The 11,864-nt window shown below is 48.0% G+C and overlaps 1 protein-coding gene and 1 pseudogene across 1 annotated transcript; both read left to right on the top strand.

Moving 5' to 3' along the window:
• Window positions 1-296: 296 nt before the first annotated feature.
• Window positions 297-2,305, top strand: LOC136534394 (glutathione S-transferase T3-like; annotated as a pseudogene).
• A 39-nt stretch (window positions 2,306-2,344) lies between these two features.
• On the top strand, window positions 2,345-11,642 carry LOC136534393 (uncharacterized). Its single transcript, XM_066526842.1, has 5 exons — window positions 2,345-2,389; window positions 2,771-4,015; window positions 8,301-8,482; window positions 11,288-11,432; window positions 11,559-11,642. Exons 1-5 carry the CDS (start codon window positions 2,345-2,347, stop codon window positions 11,640-11,642), a joined length of 1,701 nt encoding a protein of 566 aa, XP_066382939.1.
• Window positions 11,643-11,864: the final 222 nt, after the last annotated feature.

Genomic DNA, 11,864 nt, shown 5'->3' with positions numbered 1-11,864 from the left:
CTATCTTTTTCTTAGAGCGAATTTCTTAGAGCTGGAAGTGTTGGACAACACAGAGCTGGAGCGGAGCTAGAAAAACAAGAACGGAGCAGTTCCAAACACTCTTTTAAACACTAACAAATGCATCTATCATCTAGTATGCATCAAAGTTGAAAGATGCGTGTTTCACATGGTGTCCCCACGTGCCTGCTCCCTTGTCGGTCCGTTCGCAGCGTGGCAGTGGGCACTAGCGCGCTATACGTACCGTCACCTCATTCGACTTAGGGCATGTACAACGGCGTCTTTTTCCCGTCTCCGTGATGGGCTTTTTTGCAGGAAACCCCCCGTTTAGCCGCGCCACGCGCGCCCCGTCGCCTCGCGAGGCGACGGCCTTCTCCCGTGCTCTGAGGCAGAAGAGACGGCGGTGGCTCCGTTGTACGGCCTTGTCTTCTAAAGGCGACGGCGCGCTCGGATCCCGCGCGGGTAGGAGTCGATGGCGCGCGCAGGCAGAAGATTTGGGCGCGCGCGGGAGTTTTCCGCGCCCAATCCATCTCCACCCGCCATATCTCCGCCTCATCCCGGTTCCCCCAATCAGCCTCATCCTGGTTCCCCCAATCCGCCTCATCCATCTCCACCTCGCACTCTCGAGATGTCCATGTCGGCCGCAGCTAGGAAGAAGAAGGCATCCACACCGTCGGCGTTGGATGCGGCGGTGGCGGCCCCAGCCCGTACCCTCGATCGCGGTGGCTTCTCAGCGCCGACGGCTCTCTCTCTCTTCGTCATGGTGGTGGCTCGACGCTGACAGCCCGCTCTCTCGGACGTGGCGGCAGCTCAGCAGCAGCAGGGACCCACCCAACCACCGGTGGTGTCGACAAGGGCGCGGCGACGGCGCCATCCTCCATTGATGGATCCAACGTTGGTGGCTTCCCCAGCAAAGATGGATTTCTGTTCCCTCATTCACCGTATCAAGCCTGGTTTGATGCGACCGACAATGATCCCTCTTCTCTTGTATCATGGTAATCCCTCTTCTCCTAGTTTGTGATTTTTTCAATTTACAATCATTATTTAAGATCCAGTAGAAGAATAACATATATTGGATAGATGATTGTGCTATATTCTACAACTTTTTGGATAGATGATTCTGCTATATTCTGCAACATATTGGATAGATGATTGTGCTATATTCTGCAACATATTGGATAGATGTTTGTACTGTGCTATATTCTGCAACTCAAAGCCATAGTGGTTATTGTTTGTTTCCTACAGGGACAAAGATCCACGTCCATCTGGTGGTTTCATGAGCTACTTCGGAAATCAGCCACACAACTTTCATTTGGTTGGTGCACCTATTCACAACAGCCCTTTGAATAGACCACTGTCCACCAACAATGATGCAAGTTCACAGCCTGAAATAGAAAAATTACTTGACAATGACAATGTTAGGACTGAGAAGAGGATCCTATGAATAGAGGAAGAGGATCTTAGATTGATGAGCGCTTGGATAGAACATTCAACAGACTCTACCTGTGGAGTCGATAAGGGTGGTAACCAGTATTGGGGTGAGGTTGTTGAATCCTACAACAAGACTACCCCACCACTTCGAAAGAGAAATCTGAAGCAATGCAAGGATAGATGGCACAAGATTAATAGGTGGATGGACCTCTTTGAATGTGCTTATGTAAAGGCTCACAGAGTATTTACAAGTGGATATTCTGATCAAATGTGGATTGATGCAGCCCACAAGTTCTATGTGGAGGACAACAAAGATGCAAAACTAGGACCCTTTGTTGCGATTGAGATTTGGAAAATTTGTCGAGAAGTGTCAAAGTGGAAAACATACAATGAAGAGCTGAGGAATGCATGTAAAAGGAAATCATTTCACCTTGAAGAAGAAAGGGATCAGGAAAATGATGAAAGTTTGGAAGAGATGCCAAATCGACCAATGGGTCAGAAGACAGCTAAAAAGGCAGCTCTAGCTGCAAAAGGCAAGTCAAAAGGCTCCAGCAGTGAAGATGATGGTAACTCAAAGGAATCTACTATTGATCTAGAAAAATTAGGCAAATTCCAGGAGGAAACAAATGCAAACCGTATGAAGATATTGGAACTGCAGCAGAAGCTATCATCTGAGAAGCTTGAGACCACAAAACTTGCCCACCTTACTGCACAAGAGACCAAAAAGGGAAAGATGCTTGAGAAAGAATCAAAGATGATGGAGGCTTATAACAGCCTCATCTTGCAAGATACAAGTTCAATGTCCGATGTGGAAAAGGCGGAGCGAGTTGCTGCAATGAAGTGTCTTAGGAAGGCCCTTTTTCATGAAAGTGACTGAACAGATAACTTGAGCAATATGTACACCTCTACACCTGCCATGAAAAATTTGAGCAACCTGAACCTCTCATTTTTGCAGGACATGGTGTGATCTACCTGATGCTGTCATCTGAGTGCTATCTACTATTTACCTGAATGTGAATGTGCTATCTATCTACTAGTGACTGTGAATGTGAATGTGAACATGTCATTTGAATGTGCTATCTGAATGTGAACATGTCATCCTGAAAGTGGCTGTGAATGTGCTATCTATCTGAATGTGAACATGCCATTTCAATGTGAATATGCTATCTATCTGAATGTGAATGTGCTATCTAAATGTGAATGTGCTATCTAAATGTGAATGTGCTATCTGAATGTGAACATGTCATCTAAATGTGAATGTGCTATCTATGTGAATGTGAGGCAGAAGCTATCATACTATAAATTGGCACCAGTTAGTTCATTTTCCACCGCCCTGCTCTAGTTAGTTCCTATGGAGCAAGATGAGGTGCAAGATGCCGAGGACTTTGATCCTGCAGAGGTGTTCACCGTAGAAGATATGCTAGCAGAGGATGGAATCTTAGAAGATATGATACAAGAGGAACTGAAGGCCTACATCGATGGAGAAGCATCAACAGTATCTCACCGTCGCCGACAAACTGGACCGCGCAGGTACATACCAAGGAATCGAGAAGCAGCTCATAATGATCTTGTCGCTAATTACTTTTCTACAAATCCTATCTACACCGATGAGATGTTCCGTAGGAGATTTAGGATGAATAAGCCGCTGTTCTTACGTATCGTGCATGCACTCAGTGATTGGTCTCCTTATTTCACCCAAAGACCCGATGCTACTGGTAGGAATGGACTTTCATCGCTTCAAAAGTGTACCGCGACTATCAGGATGCTAGCTTATGGAACCTCGGCTGATCAACTTGATGAGGTGTTAAAGATAGCTGCAAGCACTTGTTTGGAGATTTTGGGAAAATTTGCTGAAGGGGTGATTGAAAAATTCGGTGAAGAATATCTACACCCTCTAAGAAGCGATGAACTGGAAAAAATATTACGAGAAAATGAGGCTCGTGGTTTTCCAGAAATGTTGGGAAGCATCGATTGTATGCATTGGGCATGGAAGAATTGTCCGAAAGGTTGGACAGGCATGTTCACACGTGGTGATAAAGGCGTTCCTACTATGATCCTTGAAGCAGTGGCAACTCGGGATCTTCGTATATGGCATGCTTTCTTTGGTACCGCCGGGTCTCAGAACGACATAAACGTTCTAAACAAGTCACCACTGTTCATTCAAGCAATAAAAGGGGAAGCTCCTGCGGTACACTATAATGTAAATGGAACACAATATGACATGGGTTATTATCTTGCCGATAAAATATATCCAGAATGGGCAGTATTTGTGAAGACAGTGACGGCCCCTCAGTCGGCGGAAGACAAATTATTTGCATTGATGCAAGAAGAGGCGAGGAAAGATGTCGAGTGCGCATTTGGTGTGCTGCAATCACGCTTTGATATTGTTCGTCGACCAGCAAGGTTATGGAAGCAGGGGGACGTTATCAACATAATGCAAACTTGTGTTATCCTTCACAATATGATAGTGGAAGATGAGAAGGATTCAATTAGAGAAGTCTTGGATTTGAATGAGAATCCAAGTGCGACGATAGTGCTCCCACCTGAAGTGCGTACAAATGACAACCCTAATCCTACCTTCGCAGAGGTACTTCGTAGAAATTCCACTATCAAAGCTCTGCCAACACATAGGAAACTCAAGAATGATCTAATCGAGCACATATGGCAACGCTATGGAAACAAAGGAAAATAGATAAAAGACGTTGCATCTATATGAAATATAATTATTATATTGATGGTTTTTAAAAATATTGTAATCATGTTGCTCTTATTTATCCTTGATATATTTTCTACCAAATAGCCACATAATGGTATACAAAAATTTATTTATAGTTGATCCTAACTACATGCAAAGCATTAAACAGTTTAGAGACGGACTCCCTGTGTGTGGATAGATTTAAGGCGCTTAAAGACGAACACCTGTGTGTGGGTTGTACATGCCCTTATTCTCTCTCACCGGTTAATCAGGCGAAATCAGCCTAAAGCTCTGAAATCACGCCCGTTGTTCATGGCAACTCACACACCTGTCTTTCGTTTTCTTCTTTGACCAGATTTCGTACGAACACGGCAAATTCACACCCAAGAACAGTAACAGTACAGGAGTACAGCTGACGGATTGGTCGCACGCCACACGCTCTTTCTGCCGCTGTCGAGCCGTACACGCACTACCGCGGCGACGTCTGGGCGCGCTCCGCCGCTCCTCTCGCCGTCCGCCTCTGCCTCCTGCCCGCGCGTCCTCCTGGCGCACGGCGCGACGTCGGAGTCCTTTTTGGCTCCTCGAAGTCCTCCAGCCTGAACGCCGGCCTCCACGGCGGCTCCGAGCGCCGCACCCTTTTCACCCTCGCCCCGGTCTTAACAATGACGCGAGTGTTGAGCTGGTTGCTGCTGGATGCGGAGAGTGGCGATGGCGACGATGAGATGTCGAAGAATGGCGAGGGATTTATTAATAAGGATCCCTTGCGTGTTTCGCGACGTGGGAGTACAAGCGAAGAATACTCCTATGTGGCGCACGCCAGCACCACGACAGCAGCGTGCCGCGTGTTCCTTCTTATGCTGGATGCGTGGATTGTATTTGTTTGTTCCATGTTAACAATTACCAGCATTAAACCATCGAAGAAACGTGCTAAACGTTGACGCTGCTGGATCCTGAGGGTCAATCACTTGCTAATTGAACGGTAATTGCACGAAGCATAGGGCATTCCGGATTAGCCGCCTACCTAATTAAGCTGCTCTGTGCACGGCACAAGTTCAAATCGTGCTACAACTCCTACCCAAGTTCAAATCTGCATTCGCATTTGGTTTAAGATGGAATAATACTCACATCGATCAAAAATATGTGTCATGTGTTTTTTATTATTATTATACACTCTTTTAAATTTGGGTTTGTGAGCGTGTGTCTCTAATGTGCAAAGAATTCTCTAAGGTTTTTTTCGTGACCGTGTCCCTGAGACACGTATTTATTAAGAGGAGGTAGAAGTCTTAGTACAAGTTGAGTCAACGGTAATCCAAGGATTACTATTAGACACAAAGAACATGAAGAACAAGCACGAGGAGACCCTTAGCCACGACACTCAACAAGCATACTCCTTTGAAAATTAAAGACATCGTCACAATGGTTGCCTACAGGGAAACTAAACATGTGGTGGCAAATCATCCACCCAAAGCAGCCAGACATGGACATCCACAAACATCAGTAGAAAAGCATCCACCCAAGGGGAGCCCCAAACGACCACGACGGTAAAGCATCGGCCACAGGAGCACGATCTCGATAGCAAAGCACCAGCGGAGACTGAAGCGACGCTGGCAGCAAAACATCCGTCAGGAAGAGACCAATGGTGGTCAAGTATCCCCCGAGAGAGATATGGTAGCAGCAAAGCATCTGCCACAAAAGTTTAACGACGGCGGCAAAGCATCCATCAAGACGATCCAAACGTAGGACCAACCATTGCGAAGATGGACGATAAGCACACGCAGAGGCACGACATGGAGCTTCAACGTGGACCGGTAACTCTTGAAGGACCACGAATAGCGGTGAACTCGTGGGGCAACGACAGAAGGCCACAAAGACCAAGGCACGAGACTAGAGCAGTGGTCCTATAGTGATGTCTCCAAGGAGGAACATGATGTCGGGGCGCCATCACCGCCAGCTCCGGCTAGTGGCCGAACATGGCTTTCACCCAGGAACCGCCACTGCAAAGGGCCCTGCCCAATCCACCCGTGTAGCCACACAGGAGTGAACCCTAAACCCAGATTCGACGGCCAGGTCCGGTGAGGAGTGGTTTTTCAGCGACACCTTCAAGGATCGGAGGAACATGACGCCCGAGGACGCCATGGCCGCCGACACCGGCAGCGAGTCGAGCAAGACTTTCGCCAAGAAACCACCATGACAGCTAGGCGGCATGTCACCCGGGCGCCATCGCCGCCAGCTCCGACTAGTGGCCGAACATGGCTTTCACCTAGGAACCGCCACTGCAAAGGGCCCTGCCCAATCCACCCGTGTAGCCACACAGGAGCGAACCCTAAACCTAGATTTGACGGCCAGGTCCGGTGAGGAGTGGTTTTTCAGCGACACCTTCAAGGATCGGAGGAACATGACGCCCGAGGACGCCATGGCCGCCGACACCGGCAGCAAGTCGAGCAAGACTTTCGCCAAGAAACCACCATGACAGCCAGGCGGCATGTCACCCAGGCAACACCGCAGCCAGATGCCCTCGCCACATCATTGTGAGACCTCGCCAGGGACACATGGAGCACCACAACCCACTCAGCCCAGCAAACAAGGACACCGAGGGGCCCATCCGCTCCAGACGAGCACCAAGGAGGGGTTGCTTGCGGCCGTCGCTCGCCCGCCGCTGGCCCATGTCTTTTAAAAAAACCGCACTAATTTTTTTTAATAAACTCACAATAAATTGAGAAAATACAAATTTCCGTTAATGACTTTTGTTGCAAAAAATATCTAAAATTTTCTAATAATTTCAGCCTTTTGACCAAAATGTTTTTAATACGAGAGAATTTATAAGTTTTTAGTGTTTTACTAAAGCGTCTTGAAGAATTGAAAACATGTGATGTACATGGTTGTTGCCTTTGCTCAATATCTGAAGAATTATATGTGACTGACATTGTCTGAATCTGGCTTCTTGTTCTACTATATTTGATACATACACATTTGTTTGCATTGGCACCGTGCTCCGCCGCTGTACATTTGTTCATATTTGTCCGGTATCCATATCCAACTATGATTTAAAATGGGAATGAAAACAAATACAAGTGTGAAGAATATCCGTCCATATCCCAAATGGTTATACCTTACGCGTGCAAATTACTATAAGAATGGTACGGTTACCTACCACCGCGATATATATTGAACGCGACTCGCGCATTAACGACGGGAGCCAATGAGCCAACGAGCGATACGCAATGCATCGAGTGCCATCCTGTCGAATTTATTAAAAGAGAGCAACACGCTGATTACTTATTTGAGCAGGCAGCAGCTGGAGATGGTAGTGGCCAGTGCCATTATCTCCCTTCCGTGTCCAATTTATTCGCACGTATTCCTTGCATTGCGTTCTTGGCCGAGCTAGATTATTATACCAACAATTATTTATTACTAATCCGTTGTAATGAAAGTTCCATGTGGTCGTCCATTCCCAATCCCAGTAGTGGTATTATTGGGCATCGCAGATCTCCACGACAGGCTGGTCTGCTCGCAACCATAGAGAAACCTCGACGAAGAGAAGACAGAAGAGAATATGCCGTCGTGCTCTGCTCTTTGCTTCTGGTGACGACTTGGCTGTGACGTCATCGCCAGATTCATTAGTGACGACCTTCGCATGACGCCGGTCGGTCAGGAAAACCCCGGGCCGGGGCCCGGGCTCCATCTCCATGATTCGTGGTCCGGTCACACGTCTCCAGGCGCTTGCGCCGAAAGCATCAAGGCGGCCTTCCACGACCCAAAATCTCTTCTCTACTACTGTAGGAGCCAATCAAAATTACGCTGGTCTACCCAAGAATTTATCCCTCCCAGAGATGATCTCAGCTCCATTCACCCAAAAATTTGCATCTAGAAAAACCTCTGCTTGCAAACCAACGACACAGATCTGCTCTCAAAAGGCTTCACCACGATCGTGTGGCCACGGAGAATTCCAGGCTTCAACACAGGCTTCAACGCCTGCCTCGCTCGTGCGATCCCCGCACCGCGCCCTAGGCAAAACTTGCCCTCCTGATCTCGCGCGTCGCCCTCTCCTGATTTTCGGTTTCCAAAAAGAAATCTCTCCACTTCCTGATTTTTGGTTCCTAGAAGGGTATCAGCTTCACGGTCACCGAGTTCGACGCTATCAAGGAGCGCAAGGCCCTTGCGTGAGTTCCTGTTCCAGGCCAACAACGTCCACGCCGCCGCCAGCTGCGCGGCCGAGGAGTACCGCGAGCGCGGCGTGTTCAACGCTAGCGAGATGCTGGCACAGATCTGGGAGGTGGAGGCGCTGGGGAAGGACCTCTTCGTCGTAGGCAAGGTGCTGGGACTGCCGGCGCTGCTCCGGCTCTGCTTGGCCTCTCCCAGGTCGCTGTTGTGGCAGAACCGCCCGAAATAGCACGCTTCCGGAGACGCTCGTCTTTCACCAGACACTAAGCACCCCAAAAGTTAGCTACATCGGACGGTCCTGTTGAGCACACATGAAGGGAGAACTCGAACAATCCATATTTTTCATCCAGGATCCAATAATGAGTACGGGTTTACAATACTTAGTCCATTTCATACAACAAGAGTTCTCGAAAAATACATTATTAGAATACCAAGTTCAGAGTGCGGAATTTAAACAACGGAATTAAAATAAACATCTAACGATAAGATACAAGGATCCGTCTGTGCCCACCAGAAAAATCCTCCACACAACAGTCATTCCTCAAGCTGCACCTGCAGCAGAGGTAAATAAACCCTGAGTACACAATGTACTCGCAAGACTTTCCCGACTAGTGTGAATAATTTCCCGACTCCAAAGGATATGATAAGTTTTATGGTTTGCTGGGTTTTCTTTTTGCGAAAAGCATTACCAGTAGTGAATCCTTGTGTATGTTTCTTATTAGTAGTCATGATTAGTTCATTATCTAACCATTCTATGTAAGCACATGTTCTACTTTCAAGTAAGAGTTGAGCAATCAGATCCATTTCACCATCTTTCATTTTCCAGTTCTTACTACGGTGCTAGATCGTAGACAAGTCGTACCGTATCACAAGGTGATTCACGAACTAATGTATCCCAGCTGGGTACCCCAAAACACATGCCCCGCTTGTATCCCAGGCACAAGCAAGACCAACCCATCACTCTCCTGTCAAGGGGTCTAGGTCCCAGTCCAAACTTGGACTCCAAGCCACCACTCCTATATCCTGGACTCAGTGTGGTGCTAAGACCTCCACCATCCCCGCCTCCAATCAGTCGGTCTGGAAAGAGCCGGAACCCACAACAAGAGAGCAACAAGCCTTCCCGCTCTCATAAGAAATTATGTGCTTAGGATAATAAGTCTGTGACCTGACTAGAATCCACAGCAACGAGCTATTGCGAGAGCATCCTTAGCTTACCCTAGACTCGGTCGTAGCATTCGTTGGAGCCAGGGGGTGGCAGAGAAGGTTGGCCACGTGTGACCAGAGGGGTGCGGCGGTGCTCCGCGATGGCATGGCCGTGTTAGCTATGACGTGAAGGTAGTAGAGGTTAAGTAGTGCTGCGCAGGGTGAAGTGGAGAGGGAGACGAAGCTTGTTATGCGATTGGTTGAATGTTAGAGGCTCTAGGGAGGATGAATGCTCTCGGCATTTGCCGATGCGGCCTTAAAGGCCCGACGGCGAGCGACTCCAAAATTGGAGTTCGTCGTGACGTGAGTAAAGGCGGGATAGGGTCCGACGGCTAGACAACTCATAGGCGGAGCCAGAGAGGCAATGAATTGACATGAGGTGACATGTATCTGTTGAATTTAAGGAAGCGGCTTCATCAGCCATGGCGACAGGGAAGAAAAAAACAAGGAGGGGGAAGAGGTAGGTCTGTCTTGGTCCGTCCTCGCCTTGGCGGGGTGCGGTCGATGCTACCAGGGCAACACGTGCTCAGGAGCCAAAGCCAAAACGTGCACGTGCAGGCGGTGGGCTAGCGTGGCATGCGTGGGCACAACACCGTTAATGGCAAGGCGACGGCGCGAGATAGCAAGGGGCAAACCCACATGCTTGGAGACGCGATGGGCAGCAGCGTCACGACACGAGACCACGAGGGTAGTAGCAATAGCGCAGCACGATGATGTGACGACAGCGGCAGCGGCTGCGCTGCAACGCGGCATAAAGGCAGCAACATGAGGTAGGGCAATGGGCACAGGATGGGGTTAGTGGCCAGCTGCGACCGGCCTCGCCAAACCAAGGCGGCTCGACCAACCCAACATGACGGCGCGGCGCACGAGATGCGACCAAGTGCACGGCATGGGGTGGCCACGCGGTGACCGCGCCCACGGCGCCTGACCGCTCGAACTGTGACATGCACAAATTTTAAAGCTTCAACCATGACCCATCTAGCTCGGTTATGACCCAACCAACTCGGCCAAGCTGAAGATGGTACCTAAGGCTACTAGATGTTGCAAAATACTCTGACCAAGGCAGACTAGAGAAGAAAATATGGGCATGCCAAGTTCGTGCTGCCAACCGGCGCCCAAGACCCTAGACTAGCTTTCCAAACATCATTTTCTAACTTTTTGTATCAATTAATTGGTGATCAAAACACATACCAACTAAACCAACCCCTATGTCGTTGAAAAATACTCACTTTGATGCAACCCACTAAGGAAAAACATAATGCTAAAGTTTAATCCATTTTTTAGAATTAAATTGCCAAAGTAACATTGACACTACCAACTTTTAGACTTAGAAGAATTTAAAGCTAAGGCTGACTTGAATTTCCAATTCAAATTCTAAGCTCCCAAAAGTACTAATTAACAACCGATATTCTAGTAAGGCAAAGTTGTATTGTCGTCTACAAAGTTGTACTTCAAACTTTATTTAGACGTCACCTATATGTTTTATAGCGTTTTTGTTCAATAAAAATTAGTTAACATCTCTACTTGCTAACTTTATAAATCGTGAATTAGCTTTTCGTTTTATGTTTTTACGACTCATTTAAGTTACAATGCTTTACCTATCCATCACACCCCATACAATATCACTTAAGTACGATGCTCATAACATGTTTTAGCAAGTGATTCACTGTCTAACACCGAGGGTGTTACAGCTACTGCTCCCGATGCCTGCGCTGGTGGAGGTGAGGGATGGAGGCGCTAGTGGGACGGGTGGGGCGGAAGGCATTCCCGGGCTTTGGCACCTACGTGGGCTTCACGGAGTTGTACTGACACCTATGTGGGCGCCGTGGAGTCGTACGACGCTGATGCGGGCTACTTCCGCGAAGGCTCTCCGGCCGCTCGCCTCCATCCCAAGCAGCTGCTTCTACCAACACCGATCCAGGGCATCTCGACCACGCCGCAGAAGGTAAGCGCTAGCTGCAACAGAAATGGTGTTGTTGGCGACTGGATTCCGTGCTGGATGATGGATGCTTCTCGTTGTTTTGATTGTGTTTTATGCTTTTTCATTTTTTCGATATATGTTTGGATTTAGGTTCTAGAAGGGTCTGAAGAGGAAGCTGATGCCTCTCATCAAGAGGCTACGCACGGGGGTAATGCATTCCCTTCCTCTCTGTGATTTTGTTTCATAGATTGCCTGGTTGTCATGCCCATTGCGTTCTTCAAGTTTAATGCTGGGATGCTAGAATGTGCGATTTTTTTGTAGTCTAGATGTTCAGTGCGTCCTGCAGCTAAGGTCTAAGGATGATATGAACATGTGGAGTCGTCTAGCTTTTTAGATTATGTGGGTGTAGTTTCAGAAGTGCTTTTTCTCACAGAAATGATGGTTAGCATAATTGAA

This window comes from Miscanthus floridulus, unplaced genomic scaffold (assembly GCF_019320115.1).
Source record: "Miscanthus floridulus cultivar M001 unplaced genomic scaffold, ASM1932011v1 os_1901_1_2, whole genome shotgun sequence".
NCBI lineage: Eukaryota > Viridiplantae > Streptophyta > Magnoliopsida > Poales > Poaceae > Miscanthus > Miscanthus floridulus.
The sequence above is the reverse complement of the archived record's forward strand: the minus strand, read 5'-3'. Positions and strand labels throughout refer to the sequence as shown.